Raw genomic sequence first — 22,660 nt, forward strand, 5'->3', positions numbered from 1 at the left:
ACTCCCATGCGACGGAGACTTGAAGGCTACTATTAGAGAATGGCTTCTCTTAATGCATCGTGACCATCAATATACCGAAAAAAAGAAAACAAAAGGTCATATTCGCATTCTCTCTGACTTCCATGTTGTGCACTCGATGTAATATCTAATGTACAAGACCTAGTAAAACAGAAGAAAAAAAAAGAGAGGAAAAAACTGTCGCAAGATGCCATTTTGACAGTTTGGAAGACCTGTAATCTGCTACAGACATTATTTGTGTACAGATGGGGTTATAATGTAGACTATGTAGTTGCTAATTCATTTTTATGATGATCATGCAACAAGAACTGTCTTTATTTTTCATTATAAAACTCAACCTACCCATTTTGTAAAACATTTGGAACAGGCTTAGCCAATCTGCTAAGATGACTTCACAAACTTAACCCCATGCTAATGTGATTGATAACCAAAGTTAATTCATTAATTTCACATGTAATTAACTTATAGCTCTGCAGTAGATTTATAAGTATATCAGCATATAATCATATTCATATTGCGTTAGCTGATTTTATAATAAATCACTTTCAGATTCAGATCTAACCATGTGGATCCAGTCTGATATTATATAGTTAAAATCAAGTCAAACCTCTAAACTAAACCTGACCAGTTTGAAATTAGTCATGTTAATCCTTTCATAATTCACACCCAATTTTGTTCAACCCGAATCAACATACTTAATTAGCTTTGTATAGATTTCATAGGCCATGACTCCTAACCTTAGGGATGATGAGTCGGAAACCTATACAGTGTGTACTTTACACCACGTAGGACTGTACAATCCTAAATAGCCACTAATTCTTCCATCTTAGAGAGAGATGGCTACCGTTATCTCGAAATGCACTTTGCAATCAAGTACAATTCTGTTTAGATTCCAAAGGTCCATAAAGTTGTACAGTCCTCTGCGATGCAAAACATACACAGCAGAGGACCTGAACTCTAGAGGTGGCTTAGATGCAAGTAATTTTTTTTAGATGGATAATTAATGAAATATAATTTTATAAAACAAGTTTTATAAAAAGGAAGATATTTTTTATAATATTTACTTTTCAAGCTTTCTGGCTCCTCAATTTTGACAAAACGAGTTCTATGAAACAAAGATGCCTGGATGATTTAGAAACATCAAAGGACCTCAAGTAAGGAAACAACAGTATCTTGATCCTGGATCCCAACGTAAGCCAAGACTATTTACCACATTATTTCATGATATTGCCCAGTGACTGTCATTTGGGCAGATCATGCAGTAGGAGTATTATAGATGGCAAACAAAACCAGTCCGTTTCTATTAAAGCTGGATTAGGCCAATAACAACCAGCACTGCCAAGTGGCAAGCATGGAGCGAAAATTTTGCCCCCACCTATGCTCAACAACCACAATTTAGATGAGGTATTAACCCTAGCACTAGAATCACAATGACACGGAGAAAATAATGCAGCATCGTAATTAAAACAGTTCTCACAAAAGGTTTCCCTCATAAGCCATCACAAGGAACCATACTCGAGGCAAGAAACATAGGGAAATTCTTCTATATTCCTCCCTGAACGAACTAGTTTGTAGGTTGCCAAAAACTTTTCACACGTATGAAAAGAGAGATGATTGCTGAAAATTCATAGGAAGGCAGAAAAATATTGCCAAAAGAGACCAACAGCCAGCCAAAGTTTATCATTAGCACACTTTCTGAATTTGGCTTCTCCACAACATTGATGAGAATGAAATTTGGAAATTGGAACTTTTTGATGGCATATATATGTGGTTCGTCACTAGCATAGTCATTTTAGCTTGATCAGGAAGAACCTGATACCTCGAGTGATCTCCGATGACTCATGAAATGGTACAAGAAAAGAAAACTGGCTGCAAAAATTTCAAGAAGCCATGATCTCGAAAAGATATATTTCGACAAGGATGTAAATATCCGATCAGAATTCACCACTTATAACATGCACAAGCTTACATTGTTCTTATTATTTTTTTTATGCTCACCTTTGAAGAGGCACATATAATGGTATAGAAAGTTATCTTGAGATAAATAAAGTCAAGCCTACAAATCGATACGACATAAATACAGATAGGTCAATATCAGATTAGAACATTTACAAACATGGAGCCATTATTGTCACCTTTGGAGCTGGTCTGCAGCTGGATTGCTTGTAGCTGATGATGCTGGTGTCCTACCGTTGGGTACGCCATTTTCAACAGGTACTGGTGCTCCCCACTTACCCTCGGACTCCAAGGGCTCTATCACTTTAACTGCTCCATCTGTCAACCCAACTGCCAATTGATTCGGCTCTTGCGGGTGTGCAGCAATAACAAGAGGATACACTGGCAGGTTGCTGCAGAAATAGAAAGTAAGATGCCTGGTTAATGGAAGTTGAGTTCAATTAAAAAATTGAACTGTTCTAGGAGAGGCATTAGTAGCTTGAAAATGGAGCGCCATAAAAAAAATATAGAACGTAGAACAATAACTAATAAATAACTGCTACAGGGGAGAACATGTAAGTGTAATAGTTACTTGTAAAATCCCCTTTTCTTAAAGACATGAGAACATTGACAATTTTGAAAATGAAAGGAAAACAATTAATTCTTAAAATAGTAACAAATGCCATGGAATTGGGTTCGAAGATAAAGCCACATAATTATTTTACATAGCATTCACAAGGAATGAAGAAATTGATGAAATGATGGAAGACTTAACAAAGAATGTAGTCGAATTGAGAACAAGAAAACGGTTTTGGCCAATGTCGCAAGGAAGCAAAATGTGACAATATGAGTGGCACTGCCGAACTTTAAAATGCAACCTAATATTATACTAGATAAAGTTTTAAAAGATCATAGGTGTTCCTGCAGAAAGGTTGAATAAAACTTGACAGAAAACACGACTACCTGTTTGCAGTTGCCGGAGACATGTATGCCGATGGGGCAATTCGACATCTTAATCTCAAGTTATCAGCATCAAAAACACCGATGTTACCATCGCAAAAAGTAGCATAGACCAGCTGGCTGTTGCATGCATAGGATGCATATGATATTGGGGCAGAAAGACTTTCCTGGGGAACCCACTGAAATGGAGATATATTTCATGAGATTCAGAACTCATCATGGAGCCATCGGTCTCAAAGACAATATGTTACCTGATGAACACGCTCAATTTTGGATGCGTCATATATTGCTAGATGTGTTTCATGGACTACCAATAGTCGACTCTGGTCAGAATTGAACTGGACACGTGTATCACCAGCGGGTGCCTTCCCAGCAGGAAGTTGGATGGCCACAGATTTCTTTTTCTCCCATGTCTCAGTGTTCCACACAAAAAGCTGCATAGGTAAATTGTATTTGCAATGGCAAAACCAAAACATCCAAATGCAAAGTCAGTTTCATTGACTATCCCAAACAGCTACTTTAACTCAAACAAAAACCAAGAGAAAAAAAGAAAGAAAGAAGAAAAGATTAAATTGCTCAAACAGTTATAAAATGAAGGAAATGAAAATTGTACTCAAAACCAAAATTGATTCCAACAAAGTAAAAGAGAGTATCAAAATGCCAGAGCAAGCATCTTGCTGCTACCAGGCTAGGTCATAATGTAGTCTGCTGGGAATGATGGAAAGGCAGTGGTAGCAGCTAAATGGAGACATGGTTGAAGGGTTCAAGCCATCATTAAAGCATGCATGAGATGCACGTAATAAATGCTTGAAATCCCTAAGCAAGCACAGAGTCCTGAGTCTAGCACCAGAGATATGGACATAATGATAGAACAAATTAGCAATAAACATAACTGTGGCACAAAGGAAATTGAAATCAAAAGGTTGAAACTCTGCTACCAAGATTACTTAACCCCGAAGTGACCTGTCTCAACTTTAAAAAAGACTGGCGATCTAGCATAAAAATAAGAAGAAAATAACAATATGGAACTGCAATTAATTAATCATCTTATAAAAGCCAATTAAAGGATATGACTGAAATATAATAATCATTTGATAAGATAGGGCTAACCAACCATAAAGGGTAATGCATCTGGAATTAAGACTAGTAAGTCGTATGGATGATAAAGCAAACAGAAATGTAATAAATTATTTAGATATCTAAAACTCATACATTGGATAAATAATTAAGAGTGCACAAAGGCAATCAGAACTAGAGGAGCAAGTGTTAGAGCAAGTAAGACGGATGTTTTATACCACCAGGTGGCAGCAATAGTCCAATCTGCATGCTTATAACCATAATCATAACCATTAAGCCTTGTCCAACTATTTGGGGTCAGATTTGAATCTTAACATGTCATGCTTTCCTATTTGGTGCTACCTCTGACTTTATCTTAAGCTTTTCCTTGTCCTTACAGCTACCATCTATGTTACTTGATGTACTTACTCTTCCTGTGTCCTTCAACAAAGATATGAAGACCCCTCCTTACCAGAGCCAAAATTTCCTACATCCATTCTATACATTTGTAATCAACTAAATGTCTTACTGAAAACGCCTATATATTAACATAGGAGGCTATGGTGAAAATACATGCAATATACTTTACACATATTAATATGTCTTAGGATCCCACAAAATAAGAATATGGTGAGATATGGGATGATGTTGGAGCAAGAAAACATCACAGTTCAGTCTCTCAAAAGATAAAGAAATCTGGAAAGCTTTAAAAGCCAGTATTAAGATTAGAAATACTGAAGCACACCAGTGTACAACATATTATAATGTAAATGCTATTAAATCATGAACCCATAGCCAAGTGTTATGCAAGAGGGCATAATTAGCACTTTAAAGCCCTTTACCACAATAGCAGGAGAAGCAAGAATACCATAGAAAGACAGTGCAAATGAAAATTAAGTTTCATTTGCTCCCCACCACTCAGCTTTTCCCTTGTCCCCAGACCTCATTTTAATAGACCATATAAAGGATCACTTCCTGTAGTGATCCATCCTTACTAGACACAACCTCGGTGTAGGATGTACATCCTTAAATGCAGGCTAGATGTGTAGCCCCCCCAAAACAAAAAAAGAAAACGAAAAAAAGGAAATTTCACAAAGTTAGATTCTCTCACTGCTAAATCCACAGCATAGTCTAGTTCATGAATTTATAAACAAGAGGTTTTATCGTTCCTTCATACCACAATTTAAGTTAAGATATTGTTGCATGAATATATACATAGTACGTACACATCTGTCTGTGCATGTCTGTGTTTTTGATGCATTGCTGTACATAGAACATGAAATTTGTCCAGATTTTCAGAAATTTAAGGCCATGTTTCAAGATAGACAAAATGCAAGAAACCATTATTGTCACTCACCTGTGCATCAGCACCTGATGATACGAGTACATTAAGATTGTTGGAGAATGCTAAACCAGTTATGCATTTCTGATGACCTTTCAGCTTTGTTTTAACCTGACAGAAGTAGGGGGAAAAAAAATTACCAGCCGATAGTAATAGGAACAACAGCAACATTGTCACTGGTCAAAGAAAATTACCTCATCCACTCTCACATTGTATATATGGATGGTTGAATCTTCCATTCCAATTGCTATAATGTTATTGTCCTGTGGATGGAATGCTAAATATGTTGATGCTGGTGGGGGTGGCATGAATGTTGTCATTACCTGCAAGAGTATAAATACACTGCCTAGTCACAACATGCTTAGCCTTAACTATGTTTGCACATAATCCACAACATAGACGTTGCCAGTTTACCTTAAATGTCATCATGTTAAATAACGAAACCTTCCCACCGCATGCAGACATTACATATGAATCATTCTTTGAGAGTGCAATACAAGGTACTGCTTCTTCAGGGTTTGTATCTGACACATCATTAGTCATAAGAAGACCACTGCTTGGTTGCCAATGCTGTGGCACAACACTGGCCGTGGCCTATAGCCCACAATAAACTTAGTACCCTTCTTTATATAAATATTCAACATACATATAAAGAACAGAGAAAAATGCTAGCCAATTACCTTGCCACTTGGATTCTGTTCACTACGGCTCCACTTCCACAATCTCTGAACAGCGTTGGACCCTAATGCTAACAAGCCACCCCCAGAGTTTGTGTAAAGTAGTCTTGCAACCTATGCATGAGAAAGTGAGATTGTTAAACCAATAGAAACTCAAGATTTAAAATTCTGTGAGCATTAGATATAAATCAACATTGATTAGCTAGCACCTTGCTGGCAGAATCTGTGCTCTCTGGCATGGTAACAACTCGACATTGTTTTGGATTCAGAATTTCAGCCAATTCCCAGGGCTTAGTCTTATCAGGCAATTCTTCCGAAATTCTTGGCTTATCTATACTCCTAGATGATGGATCACCTCCATTCTACAAAAAATCATGAAACCATAAGTAAGACATTCCATATCATTACCCTTCCCCCCTCTCCCGAAAGGGGGAAAGCATATATTAGGCCAATGGAAAGCATCCCCTTGATGGATTTAATAAAATTTGATTGCAATACTTATGAAACAGATATTGCACATGAATCTGCATGTTCCCATAAATGGTTGCAGTAGCATAGGCCAGCGTTTTCCCTACCAAGGAGGCTTACTATGGAGAACACAGGGTCCTGGACATGAAGGTATTTTCCCATTCAGAGTGTTGTGCCAGGCAGAAATTGAAGGAGATGTACAGAATGCAGCTCCTTGAATTTGTTTGTGTGTTCATTTTAGAGAATTTTTATATATGTACATACATGTCTATAAGGACCAGAATTATAAACAAATACATATAAAATAGGCAAAACCTTAGATGTAATCTAAAAGCCTTTTATATGAGAGATCCACATCATACCAATGTTGCATCTTGCATGTGATGTGTATTATTTAAAGCTGGGTGTCATCAACAAGGGAAAGGATCCAGTCCAACATGTAGAGACTTAAGTGACAAAAAAACACACCACTAGGATCCCAAACAAACTAAGCTTAGGGTTGTTTGGCATTGGCTTTGCTATGTAAAGAATGTTTTTCAGCTGAACTAGGGTTTCAAATGAACCTAAGCCTATATGTTCAAGCTCTGGTTTAACAAGCCTGAGCATATATGTATTTTTGCAAATCAGAATGTACTTAGAACCAGCTTGTATAAAACTGTGCCCCAAAGTGCAGCTTGAGTTTCACACACTGTTTGAATGAATGAGCTTGACAGGCTGATTAATAAGCGAGCCTAAGATGTTCATACGCAGCTAACTGTACAAACTGTAGCCCCACAGATCATTACAATTCAGTGCACAACGTATAATGGGCAAGGAATAGAAACATTTGAGTTAAAAAATAAAGGAAATGTAAATGAGTGCGTGAAAAGTGAAATGACAACATATGCAAATAAGAGGATCCTTTATGCTTGTCATGTGAAAGATATGCCTGGCCAAGAAAGCAAGAGGAATAATCTCAGAAGGCCTTAAATTTCACTCTCTTATTAAACATACAAGGATAGGAGATGGCCTTGCAGGAGAGTTTCTGTCTACGCGATCGACTCTGCTGATGTTCGGAGAGATGCTCGCAACCACAGGGGTGCCTGAAACCTGATTAAGAAATTTTGAAGGTCAGGAAGTCATTGTAGATCTCATATTATAAGTTTAGTTGTAAGTTGTAACCTTGATAGAAGTTGCTTCATATTGAGCTCTAAATGATTCAAAAGGTCGGCTTCCAAAAGCTCGCAGGGATTTAAGGCCATCCGCATTAGCAAGTATCTTAAAACCATTATCAGCTGTATTAACAGCAAGAAGATTTCCTTCCTTGTTGAATCTCAGACGTGGAACACTCTGAAGTAATTGATGCACCAATGTTAAAAGGATTGATTAAAACAAAATTCAACTCTACTATGGAAATATATATATACATATGTATATATATATGTACATGTATATGTATATAGATATATGTATATGTTATACATATATGTATTTGTTATACATATATGTATTTGTTATACATATATGTATATGTATATATCTGTAAATATATACATATATCTGTACGTATGTGTGTATGTATACTGACCGGGAGTCCACCCTCAGCATCTGTGCTTGTAAGCATGTTAACATTGTCCACATCCCAAAATTTTATCTGGTTATCTTCACCAGCAGCCAAAAAGTGATTCTGGGAAGTATCAAACTGCACAACACCTGTTGATTTTTTCTGGAACCCAGAATATGTCCTCTTTATTGCCCCTTCACTTTCATTCCACTCAACCAGGTAAGAATCCCCATCTTTACTAGTTCCACATGAGAATAATCTATACAGTGAAGAGAAACAGATGGGAAATGTATTAATTATTGAATTAAAACAACAATCATATTTACAAGGAATGGACACATCACCAAATTTGAATACAGATCTCTAAATATTGCTTCTCTTACCTACTCCCATCAGCACTATAGAGCATTGTAGTACACCAGCGCCCAGGAGCATCATAATCAACTCTAGAGCCCATGTTATCATATAGCCATGCCTTTATTTTCCCATCTAAGGAAGTTGAGAAGATGAACTACAAAGTCAAACAGAACAGGTTGTCAGAAAGGCATGTATCCAGATTGAAAAAAGAGACCTATTGTATATGATGGCATGCCAGGAGAAAGCTTCCAAGTACACTGATAAATCTAAAGAAAGAACTCAGAAATGTTCAGTTCAGACATAATTCTAACCTAGTCATGCATCCAGAAATCAATCTTTAATTTAACCAAGGATACCTGCTGAGGTTTAACTGCTAGTCCAATATGACCTAACATATCTAATTAATTTTGATTATTCGCCGATGCAATCAAAATGAATAAAAAAATGCAGAATTCACTTACCAAATAAGCAAAAGATGCATTTTAGAAAGCCAAAAAAGGGGGAAAAATAACTGCAAAAAAAGATCATCTGAACATCATACTTCCATGTCTATACTTCATATATCTCATGAAATGTAACTGGATAAGTAAGAAGATTCTCGTGATGTTTATTTGTTGTGGTATTTACAATAGATCCAGATGAGTTAAATCATCAGACTTGCTACTCTAGATGCAGCAGGACCTAGCTATTATCACAAGACCACTTCTGTGCTTGTCTTATTTCTACTATTTGTTTCAATTAAATTGAGTTCTCTTCCCTTCTCTGTTGGTATGGTTTTACTTGATTGGCAAAAAGATACTTCTATGAGCTAAATATAGAGATGTAGGAACTGAAGCAAGCTCGAGAAGCTCAAATTGGAAAGGATGAAAAAACAAATCAGAAATCAAAGGTCACCACTATGAAAGCCTTTCTTTCCAGGTAAAATTCACCATCACAATAGCCCCTCTTGAATAATTATACATGATCTGAAGTTCCTAGGATATTGTAATTTGCAGAGACAAAGTACACAGACACACACAAAGTGAGAGAGAGAGAGAGAGAGAAAGAGAGAGAGAGAGAGAGAGAGAGAGAGAGAGAGAGGGTTAGGCTTTCATGACAAACAGTTGCCAAGAGGTGTTGGAAATAGAGAAGGTTTTGCCAAAAAAAGGAAACAGCTCATAATTCAAGAGCTAGTGTTCCATAAATTTTGACAGTAATACCATATTAAACATTTAAATTTCCAGCTAAATATTCTAGCCAATGCATATATTTCATCATCTTTATTAATTACATTAAAATTTTTTAGATGAAAAATGCAGCTTTTATGTAAAATGAAGATTAAGTGCCATCATCATTTATTCAAATCATAATTTCTAACATTCTACTTGAAAATTCAGGTAGATGTTGTTAAGAACAAGATACCTGAATGTTCTCCTTGTGGTGGGGGCATACAGAATATACAGGTGCCTCATGCCCCTCAAAGACATAAAGCCTTTGTCCATTCAGATCCCAGACCTATAATGCATAAAATCTCAATTGGAGAAGGTAAGATAAGCATTAAAACCAACAGAAACAAAGAGAGGTTCTGCCAGCTCGAACCTTTATCAGCTTATCATCTCCACAAGTCACCACACATAGTTGTTTGCTTGGATGAGAAAATGCAATGTCATTGACTCCACCAACATGCGCATCAAGCTGCTAACAAAAGGGACTGTAAATACCACTTCCATCCTATACCTAGGCAGACAACGAGAACTTGCAACTGACCTCTAAAACTTGGTGTAGATCATTAGGTGCTTGATATGCATGGAGGTGAACCAAGTGTTTTGAAAACGCAACCCCTGAAGCCACAAAATCAAGATTAAAGCAAATGATAATACTAAAATAACTTGATGCTCACCAAGGGAGACTTGCCTATCAAACTTCCATCTGGACTCCAAGCAACTCGATTAATGGATATAGAAGACTCTTTCACAATAGCATTCTGTTCAAAAATAAATGAGAAAAGACAAGGATCGAGCAAAAGATTAACATCAGCTAGCTGAACTATATCAACAGAAAAACATAAATATTCATAGAAGTTTCCACTTCATTTACTAGCACAAACTACAAAAGAAGCTCAACGATTTACTATCTCATATAAAGTTTGAATTAATCCAGCATATGGAAGTGCCTTGTGCACCCGTATGAACAGCTGAAAGAGGCATTCTTTAGATAATAAAAGCAGAAAATAGATGATAATTAATTTTATCTTGTTAACCACATGGATGGTAAGCAAGATAACAACCTTAGAGATAACATGATGCAATGTACTTCATCTGATCATTTCATTACTGGACAAAATCAGCAGGTTAACAAGTACACATAGAATGCTTGAAATTACGATAGGATTTGTTTGGTGGTCATAGTAGACCAGTCAAACTCCAGCCTAGATCATTTTAAAATCTCTAGAAACTTCATTATTGTTCTATTAAGGTTTTTTTTTTTTTTGGTACACTGGTTCCTCACACCAAATGTAGATGAGTACAACCAAGAAAATCAGAAAGCAAGAGTTGGCTAAGCGAGTAGGGCATGCCCGCCTGGTTTCGCCAAAAAAAGTCCTTTGAGTATTGCGCCGCGTAGGAGGCCACCCAGTCAGCAACTGTGTTGGCCTCCCAAGACACATGCGTGGCCCTGAAGGAGCCACCGTCCCGTGCCATCCTCCGTATGTCATGCAGCAAGAATTGTCCATCTAACTCAGAGAGTCGCCCGCAGATCCCCTTGATCACTGTAGCCGAGTCACCCTCCAAGTGGATGTACTCCGCACCCAGCGTGCGCCTCGCGAAGGAGAACCCCTCCCACACCGCCCGCAGCTCCGCTTCAGTGATAAAGGTGTCGAAGATCCGTCGACCGCCAGCCGCCACAAACCTGGAATGATGATCTCTAATGATAAAGCCCATACCCCCCCTCTCGCCTCGCTTATCAGCACTGCCATCAAAATTCACTTTGAGAAAGCAAGGAAGTGGGGGCTCCCAGAAAACATAGACAAATCTGGTCACTGACTCAGCTGGATGAAAGACCTAGATGTCCCTATAGGTGCCAGTTTTAATGTATGAAAACCCCATTCTTTTTATTATATTTACATTCTATTATTTTCTATATAATAGTTACTTGTTACCACCACTATTATACATGTTGTAGAGCTATTGCCCATTTAGTTGCATAATGCAATTTGTGCTCTCTCCCAAATAAGGACTGCCGAACTGGGCCGAATCGACCCGGTGTGAAACCGGATTGGCTCGCCTATTACTTTCGATTCCAGCCCTATACCGGCCAGAACCCATACAGAACCGACCAAAACTGGTCCCTTACCGACCGGAACTGGCCAGTAAGTGCCCGAACCGGTCGGTTCGGTGCAAACTTGGTGCGAACTGACCGATTCGCACCAAGTCAACCCAGTTCCAAATCGAGTTGACACTGTAGACTGCACTTGATGCTTTTAAAAGCATCAGGTTCTCAACAGCATTTTGAAAGCTATTTTGCTCTCTCGGTTGCTTCCTCTTTCCAAATACTCCAAAAATAACACCGATTCAGGCTATCAGAAGAAAGAACCAAGGCTAAATAAGGTGTGCTTTTTAAGCAGCTAGCCATTCAGATCCTCTTTCAGATGGTCTCCTCCAGTGGCTGTGAGCGCATCTGGTCCACTTTCACCCTCATCCACAGCTAGTAGAGAAACCGTTTGACACAAAAGCGCCTCAATAACCTTGTATATATTTACTACAATTTAAGGCTGAGATTGAAATGGATTCAAGAGGAAGTGAAGCTCAAGCATATAGATCCGATCCATAGTAATTCATTAATGATGAGGATGATCCTATGATCGGATGGCTTGTGGGCCAACAGCAGGAGCCGGAGTTTGATGAGCGAGAATTGCCTCTACGACTAGCCAGTTTCATAGCCAGTGAGGCTGGGGTTGATGCAGGCCAATAGGCCGAGCATAATATTCCATGCGTTCTTCCAACGGATTAGCCACAACCACAGAGGAGCCAGCCACCACATGACTCCTTGTCCGAGACATCCTCTCAGAGATCTGATCAAGAGATGCTTAGCTAAGGCCACTACACTATCCGGTTGACTCGGTCAGGAGGGTGACATACATCCTCCCAGCATAGCCAAGCAGAGAGGGGCATGAAGGGTAAGAAAGTAGCTGTCCAGCACACCCAAAAAAAAAGGCACCTGCAGCCCCAATGAAGAGTATTGAGGAGGAGTCAGTACACTCAGATTTAGAGATCAGAAGTAGCAGCGATGACAGTTCTGGTGGTCATGGATCTGTCGACCAAAGAGAGAGTAGAGGATAGAATACCACTATTTATGAGACAATCGTAGGGTGGTCTTCGATTTACCGGTGAATCTCAATTTATGCATACTATACAGAATTGGGACCACGGTGCATGATCTGGTAGAGCCCGCGCGGATACGATTGTATATAGAAGACGGACTCCTCGAGGTCATTCAGAAAATTACGATGCAACTGCAGATGACCTCGCACGTGGAGTAGGATCCATAAACGTATCTAGTTTCGAATCGTATACTGGATCCTATTATCCGCAACCACAGGCAGCCTATAACTTATACGAATACGGATATAGATATGGTGCGTCTAAGGCATTTTTCAGTAGCGACTATCCTACGCAGCCCGAAGCATCTTACGAGTCGGATTTTGCTGCCAGCATATTCAGATGGGCCCTTCTATAGTCGTATTATCAGCCAGAGGACACCTCTCAGAGCTATAGTTTTAGCGAAAGATCTGAAAATGTTTATAACCTGGCGCGCATTTCTTATGAGATAAACATACAAGACTACAACGTCGCTTAGTTAGAAGGGTGGGCTGATGTATCTCCTGACTATGCTGATGATTTAGATATCTATGAGAGGCATCGCCACTCGATCCGATTTTAGATATCGATATATATATTGAATTTTAAATGTATGTAATTGATTGTATTATTTTTTAATTTTTACATCACTACTTGATTTGAGGATATTTTATGTTGTTCATTTTATGATGTATATCATTTTAAAGTAATAAGATGCATCAACTAGGTTAAACCGAAATTATAGAAACATCAAAAAACATCAAAAAAACATCAGAAATTTTTCAAAAAAAAAATCAAATTAGGCTTAAATTCATTGAAAAATTCAAAAAGAGCAAGTACCAATTAAATATTCTTGAAAACTCCCAAAAAAATGGGTGTGCCGGTCCGTGAACTAGCACACCCTACCCGTTCCGGTTTGATACGGCATCGCCGACTGGTACGAGTCTTGATACTAGTTCGGCGGACCTTGCTCCCACTCTTACTCTACAAAGAACATGGCATTAGAGCATTATCACAATAGATCTTTCATGCTGATCCATTTGATTAAAGTGTTACATCATTCCTATGCATATATACCTCCACCAGAGGATCTCTAGAAATTGCAATTTAAACAGCACCAACACAAAGTTGTTTGGCTTATGGCCACCATGACTGAGCATTCTTTAAAAGCTTGCATGGTTTGAAGATTGCTCTATGACTTTTTTGAGCTTGTTATATGGGATATTTAACTATCATGGATTTTTGACCACCTATAATTGAGCTACCATGTGCTAATCTCATTCCCTTTGACCTAGGAAGCCTCCTCCCCAAATTACCTATGTCAAGTTTGCGCAAATAAATAAATAAACCTTCACCAGAAGTTTATGCTGCTAACAACTATTGTTGCTTCTAAATTGTCTTCCAGTACTGTCACTTCCACTGTTGTTAACAATTTCTTGGACATTATAATCAATTGGCTTGTTAATGAACGGCTCTGCTGCATAACCATGACACCTGAATCAATCTATGCTGTAATACATGCCTCTACCACAGATATTGCCTCATTCTCTACTTAGAGAATGCCAAATTTTGTTTCTTGGCGCTCTGGCCATACTTAGAATCTTGATCCAAGTACATCTCTTCACATGACATACAATATGTACTTATCAGCTCATCCTTTACTACTGTCAAGGTTACTAGAAAATGCCACTACAGAGGTATCCTTCTTTCTATTCATACCATAATATTCTATAGACCCCACTCCAAAAAAAGAACCTCTCACTTTCTTCATGTGCTTAAGCTTGCCACTAATACTTTGGTTATTAATCATTCATCAATTTATGAATTACACTTTCCCCGCATTCCCTGCGTGGGGACGCATTTCCCCGCGCGCGGGCGCACTGCCCCGCGAGCCCGCGTACCGGTGCGAATCGGTCCGGTTCGCACCACTACAATACAGTACCGAACTTGTACCGGTGCCAACTGGTCCAGTTCGCACCGGTATGCCTCTTTTCCGCTCGGTTCCGGCCGAAACCGTTTTCCACCGCTGTACCGGACCGGTCCAGTACGGGCTGAACCGCCCGATATGGGCCGATTCAGCATACCATGGGTACTGCTAGAGAGTCATTAAAGTGAGCTTTAAAACCCTAAAGGCATTGTCCTATTTGAAAAGGTTACCAACAGATAGAAAGCAAGACGCAAATTGTCTATATGAGGCGATATGCTGAAAAACTGACACTAAGGGGTGCTCAACAATGCTAATAGTGGCACAGCTATTTAATGTAATGGCATGATGGCCCATTTGACAGTTCAATATCCCAGATACAATCTTTGAAAATTTGCAACAGTCTCAAGAAAATGGCATTTGGACTTCAATACTTTAAAACTCGAGGAAGAAACATTGCAACTACGAAAATTTTCATTAGGAATGCGATTCAATTTATGAAATTAAAGATTCACACACCAATGAGCATGTCACTGCACAAAGGGATTGCATGCAATACAAACCTTACAGATAATCGAGGCACAAGCTCATAGAAAGAATAAATAATAAAACAATGGAGCACAAATTTAAAAACATACACGGTGGACTTGTATGCTGACTACCATAATAGAAGCAAATATTTATAGTTGAGCAGTGTTTGATGCATGCATATGCCTGCTGGATACTATTACCATGGCACTAGCATTTTTAAGAACAGTGGAGAGGGCGAGGGGGCTGACTAGCATTAGCGAATCAAAGTGTGTTGCCTACAGGAACTTGAGAGATTAAGATATTCTTATTGTAAAACATTGTGAGATATGAAACATTACAACTCATATCAATTGCTGAAGTTTTTAAATTTATACAACAATTAACATCACATTCTAAAGTGAAGTTCTCGCCATTAATCAAGAAGTGAAAAACCATAGAGCAAAAATGAAATGCAATTCACGAGGGCTTCTTAATTTTTTTTTTAAAAAAAAAGAGTAGTACTATTTTTTTATCCACAGTTCTTTGCAGAAGTATGATGAGGACCTGAAACTGCGGTGGAAAAGCTGCCAAATCACATATTTTGAATGGCTTTGACACCAATCTCTCTCGTAAACCAACTTCCCAAAGTGTAACCTCGCCATTTCCAGAACCCACTGTGTCAATATTACAAGAAAGAGCTAATTTACATGTGATATAAAAGTTATTTATTCATAGTAACTCAAGCAATCTCAAATCAGAAAGATCACCGTACCAAGAAGTAGAGTATGATGGGTAGGATGGAAGTCCATGCTAGTCACGTTGGATCCTTGTGTCAATGTACAAACTACGATTCTTGGCAGGTCATCCAGTGACCATGGAACTTGTGGATGAGGTACAGGATATGTAACCTGCATTGAAAAGAAGATATGAGTATTATGCATGCAAGAAATAAAGCTTTAGCGGATGACAAATTATGCTAACACAAAATGCCTAGGATGACAAGTTATGGTAACACAATATGACTAAATTTGGATGTATTAATATTACCTCATCCATAGGATGCGCACCAGGCCTCAAACGTTTCATTACCTGTTCAGATTCAGCATTCTGATAGTCTGTCATACTGAGTGCATTTGGAGGAGTTCGTGGGCGTTTCAAAATGGAAACTGCTGAAGAAAAGAGATCGCGGTATTATGATTTCTGAGTAATATTGTTATACATGGTAACAACCTACAGCTGCTGGGAGACAAACAACATATGAAAGGAAGACAAACACATTGGTATTTTCCAGATATATTGCCTAATATCAGGATCCTACTATAAAAGTTTTATAGTTTGAAAATTCATGTTTTGCATCTTTAATACTTACAAGTTCAATAGATATTTGAAGTTAAGTGATCAAGTTAAACGGAAGCAAGTTCTAAATAACTTACAACTTTGGATTTCTCAAAAGTAGGAAGCTCTTAGACACAATGTTTGAGGTACTAGGGTGCAACCAACCGCCTACTGGCATGGTGCATATTGCAGTACACCCTTGTCTCAACTCATGATTCATCAGTACACCTTTTTAAGCACATAGTGCATACCTTGGTACGCCTCATTATGGGGCATACCATAATGCATTACAGTTGGTTCTTTGAATCTTGCTTTTTTTATCAATCATGACTATCCTTATTGTAGTAATTATAGACTTGAAGAAACTATTAATAAGGTTCAAGGAATGTCACCATCCTTTTTCACTCCTAGTTCATTGACTTCCAACTAAAGGCGGATTTTGATGCCGTATGCCATATTTAGGTCAACATCTTCGCATGAAAGGTGAGATTTGACCAACTCTCAGGTGCATTCTATCTAAATACATAGATATGAATGCAGAGTCAACCTGATCCCTATGCTACAATCACTCATTTTCTGAAAGCTGTTAATAATGCAGTATGGAACATTTATGTGAAGGCAATCCCCAGGAAATTCCTATCAATTTCTGATGGATAACAATCCATTTTCTTGCTTTTGCTCTTTCTCTAAATCCATTGCGAGGGTCCAGGCATAAGACTGAAGTTTACATGTGCCACAAAAACATGCAGAACCTTGATCCCTAATCAGACCACTAAGGATAATCAAATCGATAGATGCAATTCCCAAGAGATTTAGAGGTTGTCTCGTGCGAATTCACATAGTATACGTGGCCAAAACAAAAAATCAAGTTGGAGGAGGATACAAACTAGCAGCTAGCACAATATGCCAGCAGATCATTAAAAACAATATTTTAAGTCCATAATAAGGCTCTCTTTTTAGGTTTTCATCGCCCAGCAGGAAGAAAATGATTTCCGACTATTTTACAAATGATCGAGCTATAATTTGAAAACGTTACAGCTGGTGCAAGAGCTTTATAGAATTGTTTACACTGCACTATTTTTCGACATGCTAAACATAAAACACCAAAGCATTATTGACTATTAGAATAGTTTCACAAACCTCATGAATATTGGAATTACATTTTATGGACATCAGAACATAATCAAATGCCATAGAAGATAAAGTAGTAAGCACTTTTCTGTATGTGACACTATAGTCAAGAATCACCACCCAATATAGCACAATAATGAAGAATGAAAAAACAACAAAATTCAAACCTTGGTTTGGTGGAACAGGTATTGATGATGCTGTTACAACAGCAGACTGAACAGATGATGAAGCAGCCGCATTAGCCATCCAACCAGCTAAAGCATTTGCATTTGCAGCTGCCGCAGGAGGTGGGAAAGGCTGCATGAATGAGAACATGAAAATAAAATCAATCTAAGCATTTTGTGACTTTACTCCTTTGTACCAATTGCAGTGTTAAAAAGCAACATACCGCATGAGCCCCAAGTGGTGTATATGTGGCAGCAGCTTTTGGAACAGCTGCAAGTGGAACAGAGACTGGTGAAGCACGAGCTCCATTTGGAGGAGCACAAGTATGATCAGTGAACAAGGTCTTGATGTCAGGATTGGGTCTTGGATTCTTGCAGAGCTGATGTTGCCAGTTCAAACTGCCAATATAACCAGTTAGCATATTTCAGCAATCAATTCAAGTATCTAAGTCCTATTAACATTGGTTAGTAACAAGAAGAAAGACGAATCTAGCAGGTATCTTATGCATTACATGCACATCAAAATGTGCAGTTCTTTTGAGAAAAGAATGCATATATTCTGTTAAAAGTAAGAAGATTAAGAGCACTATGATAGGTGTTTTCTTCTTTGTCCAACACTTCCCCTACCTTTGGTTAATTAGAGTTCGCAAACGCGAGGCTTTGAGAGTGGGGAAAAGTAGCTTCTCTCGAAAGAGAGGATTTGCTTCAATCAGTTTTTTGAGCTCAATCAGCATGATGCTTCTTGCGGATTTGGTGTCACCATATTTAGACAATTGTTCGTTTTCCCTGCAGTCATAATTGATTGTCAAATGAATTTATTGGTAAAACACATAATATATAGAAAAGATTTAAGGTGCAATTTAAACATTTATAAATGAGAAAAAAGAGGCTATAATATGGAAAATGAATTCATAATGAAAAGAATTCTGTACAAAAATGTATGAAGGATCCAAAACAAAGACATCTCACAGATTTGTAATAAGGACTCCAAATAGCCAGACCCAATTCAGCAAGAAGAACAGCAACCACATTCACTTGCATACAAACAATACAACATGACATTCTTGCAATAGATTATGCATGTAATTTAAAATGACGCTCTTACTTTATATTCTTTCTGAAGCAGCTGCTAACATTGTAGGCCATTATTAAAGAGTTTATATATTCAACTATTTTGATCTCTTTAACAACAAAAACCAACAACAGGAAGAGTCCAGCTAAAGTTTAAGGCTCCAAGCTCTAGAACTATAGGTCAATCAGTAGTTATCCATCCATCCCTCTAAAACATATTACCAATATACCCCATAAGAAAAATGACTAAAGCACCCCTACAGAGCAAGGAAGTGCAGTCAAGGCTTTAAATGACCCAAAACAGCTTGAAGAACCATCAGGTTAGGCCTATGCAAGGTCTGTAGTATCGGAACCGGCACTCATGCCGGTAGGCCGGCGGTATGGTACGATACGGTACCGTGCCATCCTATCCCAGCGCATTACCGAAAAAGAAAAACTAAAGGAGGAGAGGGAGGGGGAGAGACAGATGCTAGGAGAGGGAGAGAGGGGGCTCAGAAGCCCTCCTCTCCTCCTCCGGCCATCCGCAAGCCCCGCTGGGCGGAGCCTGTTTTGAATGAAACAAAGGCTCGAAGGAGAAGAGAGAGAGGGGGGGCGAGAGAGAGATCATGAGAGAGGGAGAGAGGGAGGGCCGATCGTCTGTAGGCTCCGTTGGGCGGAGCCTTGTTTCGCATGAAACAAGGGCTCGACCTATTTTTTTAACTTTTTTGCTTCTTTAAGTGAAATTAGCATATCTAACCCACTCTGTCTCCCTCTTCCGACATCTCTCTTACCCCCCCACCTCTCCCTCTCTTTATCCCTCCCTCCCTCTCTGTCTCTCTCTCTCTCTCTTTTCCTCTCTTTCCTTCTCCCTCTTCCCCTCTGTCGCCAGTTTCTCGTTTTGCTTGCCATAATCATCCCAGCTTGCCGCCTATGGCTCGGCACGCCCCAAACCGGACGGATCAAGTTAAGTTAGGTTTCCCGAAATGCCCATGTATATTAGATTTGAACTGCAAGCTTATTGTGCATGAAATATAAAATACGATGCCTACATACCTTTCTGGCATTAAATTAGATTCAAGTTGTCCAAGTGCAAGTGTAGAACTCGACAATACTTTCAAGTTTGGGCGAGACCAATCAGGACTTTCCTAGCTAATTCAAGATAGGCTCAAGTTAAGGGTGCACTAAAGTAGGATCATCACATTGACTCCTATCAGCCAAGCATGCATCAAGTGTCACATGCTAGCATTTAACATTCTCTACACACTAAAAAGGTTTCATAGCAAAGAATGGAAATTAAAATGAAACAAGAACATGAAACATGTGGTTTTTATGTGTTTTGGATATATGAATCTATGGACACATATACACTGAAATATTAATTAGATACTCCCATACTTTTGAGTGAATAGTATTTAATTTCACATAAGAAACCAACTAATTTTTTAACTAAAAGAAATAGATGGTAGCAGACAACGGCCCTTGGTCCAATGATGAGACTGCTCTACTGTGACCTGAGTGTCCCAAGTTCGAAACATAGAAACAGCTTCGACCTCTCCTTTCCATGCAAGAGTAAGGCTGCGTATGTTTAACACACCCCAGACACTGCAATCCGGGAGCCTTGCACCTGGACGCCCTTTTTCTTAAAAAATGGATAGTAGTATTATTTGATTAAAACATGAAGGATCTTAACATATGTTAGCTTGGTTGTACTCTTTCTAGGCCTTATTTCATCAGAAACAATTAATGTTATATTTCAAACCATTGTCCAGCCTTCAGAATGAATAAAAACAGTCTTGCTTCCAATAAAAATCTACCTTCAAGAGAGATTTCCAGGTAAAAATGGTAATTCATCATAAAACCAAAGAAGATTCCTATTTAGCTGGGCATTCATGGGCATACAAAACTATTTAGGGCCTAAATCAAATGCAACTATTTCTTTCTCATTCATTTGATTCTTTAAATGTTCTTTGATACTTCATTATATGCTAATTCTGTTATCCAAAGACATCCCGTACATAGTATTAATGCCAATGCTCAATAAATATTTGAAAATAATAGATAACAAAACGATGCAGGGATAAAACCAAATTCACCTAAAATTGTCGAGTGTGAGAAGCTGTGTAATTTCTTTATACAGCTCTTCATTGAACGTCGAGAAGACCCTAAGATCCTTCACCAGTATCTCAACTGCCTTTGCCCTATCATGCCTGAGGAAGGAACAAGTATTTTTTTTCCAAAAAAACGACCTTTTTGACATTAAAAAAAAAAACATAAAGACTAACGACGAGACAGAGGAATCAGGAATCAAGACAAAACCTGTCTAGAGCCTCCAGATATTTCTGTTTCCTGATCTCGAAAAAAATCTTCATAGAGTATCTATTATCATCCACCTTAGTGAATCCGGAGAGATACGTCTCCACCTCGTCCCACTCTCCAGCAAGCGCCTTCTCCTCGAAGTACTTCATATTAAAGAAGAAACCCGACTCCTGCTCGAGCCTGCCACCAGAACGCATCGAAATTCAAAACCACACAAATCAAAACCTCGAAACCAAAAAAGAAGAAAAAAACACAAATGTTTTCCAAAGAAAACCAAAAAACTCACTTGTGGACGGATTCCTTGAACTTCTCCTCATCCAGGAACTGGAGTATGAGGAACACCAGCTCCCGGCTCAACGACGACATTTCGCCTCGGATTCAACCAGGAAACAGACAGGGACCGCGTGAAATCGATATCTTGGGGGAAAGATAGGGGGAAAAGATCGAATTGGAGCAGGGGAAGGGAGGGAGAGCTGGAAGAGGACGGATTTGGAGTGGGAATTTGGGGATTTTAGGAGGGAAATTTCAGGATTCGGGGGGGTCGATGTGGGCTAGGGTTTGAAATCCCATCTCACGGAAGCGAGAGAGAGAGCAAGGGACGGAAGCTACGCGCGCGAGAGAGAGAGAGAGAAACGGGGGGAAAGGAAAAGCTGCTGAGAACAGGCTTAGACTTCGTCTCGCTTTCTTCGATGCGTTTTGCAGTCCTCTCCACGCCCTTTTCACTGACTTATCGGTAATAAGCCACTCAAGTTATTAGATAGGACCACTTGATTATATGATAAGTAGTTGTGGGGTGCGGTGTCCGTTTTCGCGGATTCGAAGCGATCGTCTCAAATCGGGTGGATATTCTTAATAACGTCCGCCCCACCTGCGCTGTCGGGAGATGACTTTCTCTGTAGGATTGCGAGTCGGAGCACGATAATTTCGTGATACTTTCGTTGAAGTGCGTGGCCGACGACTAGGTTGGTTTAGGTAGCTCTTGGATCAGCTGTTTAGGTTAGAACAGAAAACTCAATTTTTTTGGATTTTTTAAAAACTACACGCTGCAGATCTACCCAATGGATAGGGGCCGACCAGACTCCCGGAGATGTAAATCCAACTTAAAATCAAAGCCCTCTTGTTGAAGATTTTCTGATAGAAATTCTTTGATGGTTTACTTTGAGATAAGGCTAACAAATATTTACCACGAGCATTTCTAAGAAATATGAGGTCATATATTTTCTTTGCTATCGAACTAGAAATCTTGGTTTTTACTTTTTTTTTCTTTTAGAAAATGCTAAATATCATCAATTTATTGCTCAATCTAATGTAGAAATTGTGGATTAATCAAAATTATTCGGGAGCCAATATCGCCATCTATTTCCTATTGATTCTCGATCGCTATATAAGATTGTTGAACTAAATAGTAGCTAAATCCATTATTTGAAAGCACATCTATGATACAAAATGATTCATCAAATTTGTATAATCATAACTTGATAACTTATGATTTAATTGTTCCACATTTCATTTTTCACGCTAGCATGTAATCTAATTAGTT

The 22,660-nt window shown here is 38.7% G+C and overlaps 1 protein-coding gene across 8 annotated transcripts; it reads right to left on the reverse strand.

Annotated features, from left to right (window-relative positions):
• Positions 1-1,896: 1,896 nt before the first annotated feature.
• LOC120105697 (protein TPR1-like) lies at positions 1,897-21,872 on the reverse strand. 8 transcript variants are annotated; one of them, XM_039118375.3, is made up of 25 exons: positions 21,407-21,872; positions 21,121-21,300; positions 20,898-21,011; positions 18,382-18,540; positions 17,979-18,153; positions 17,758-17,887; positions 16,172-16,293; positions 15,897-16,032; positions 15,689-15,798; positions 10,250-10,319; positions 10,103-10,176; positions 9,935-10,030; positions 9,758-9,850; positions 8,383-8,510; positions 8,024-8,258; positions 7,618-7,785; positions 7,450-7,545; positions 6,198-6,350; positions 5,992-6,102; positions 5,726-5,905; positions 5,506-5,634; positions 5,327-5,422; positions 3,165-3,347; positions 2,917-3,092; positions 1,897-2,366 (listed from the first exon to the last, which is right to left on the reverse strand). In XM_039118375.3, the coding sequence occupies exons 1-25, from the start codon at positions 21,484-21,486 to the stop codon at positions 2,150-2,152; spliced, it is 3,411 nt and encodes a 1,136-aa protein (XP_038974303.3). In that variant the 5' UTR covers positions 21,487-21,872; the 3' UTR covers positions 1,897-2,149. The 8 variants fall into 8 exon arrangements, with proteins under 8 accessions (XP_038974303.3, XP_088558816.2, XP_038974305.3 ...); XM_088702690.2 differs by having other exon boundaries at positions 16,214-16,290; positions 21,407-21,865; XM_039118377.3 differs by having other exon boundaries at positions 16,172-16,290; positions 21,407-21,827.
• Positions 21,873-22,660: the final 788 nt, after the last annotated feature.

The sequence above is a fragment of the Phoenix dactylifera genome, chromosome 8, assembly GCF_051530095.1.
Source record: "Phoenix dactylifera cultivar Ajwa chromosome 8, Ajwa_hap1_PhDact_Kaust_v1.1, whole genome shotgun sequence".
NCBI classification, from domain to species: domain Eukaryota; kingdom Viridiplantae; phylum Streptophyta; class Magnoliopsida; order Arecales; family Arecaceae; genus Phoenix; species Phoenix dactylifera.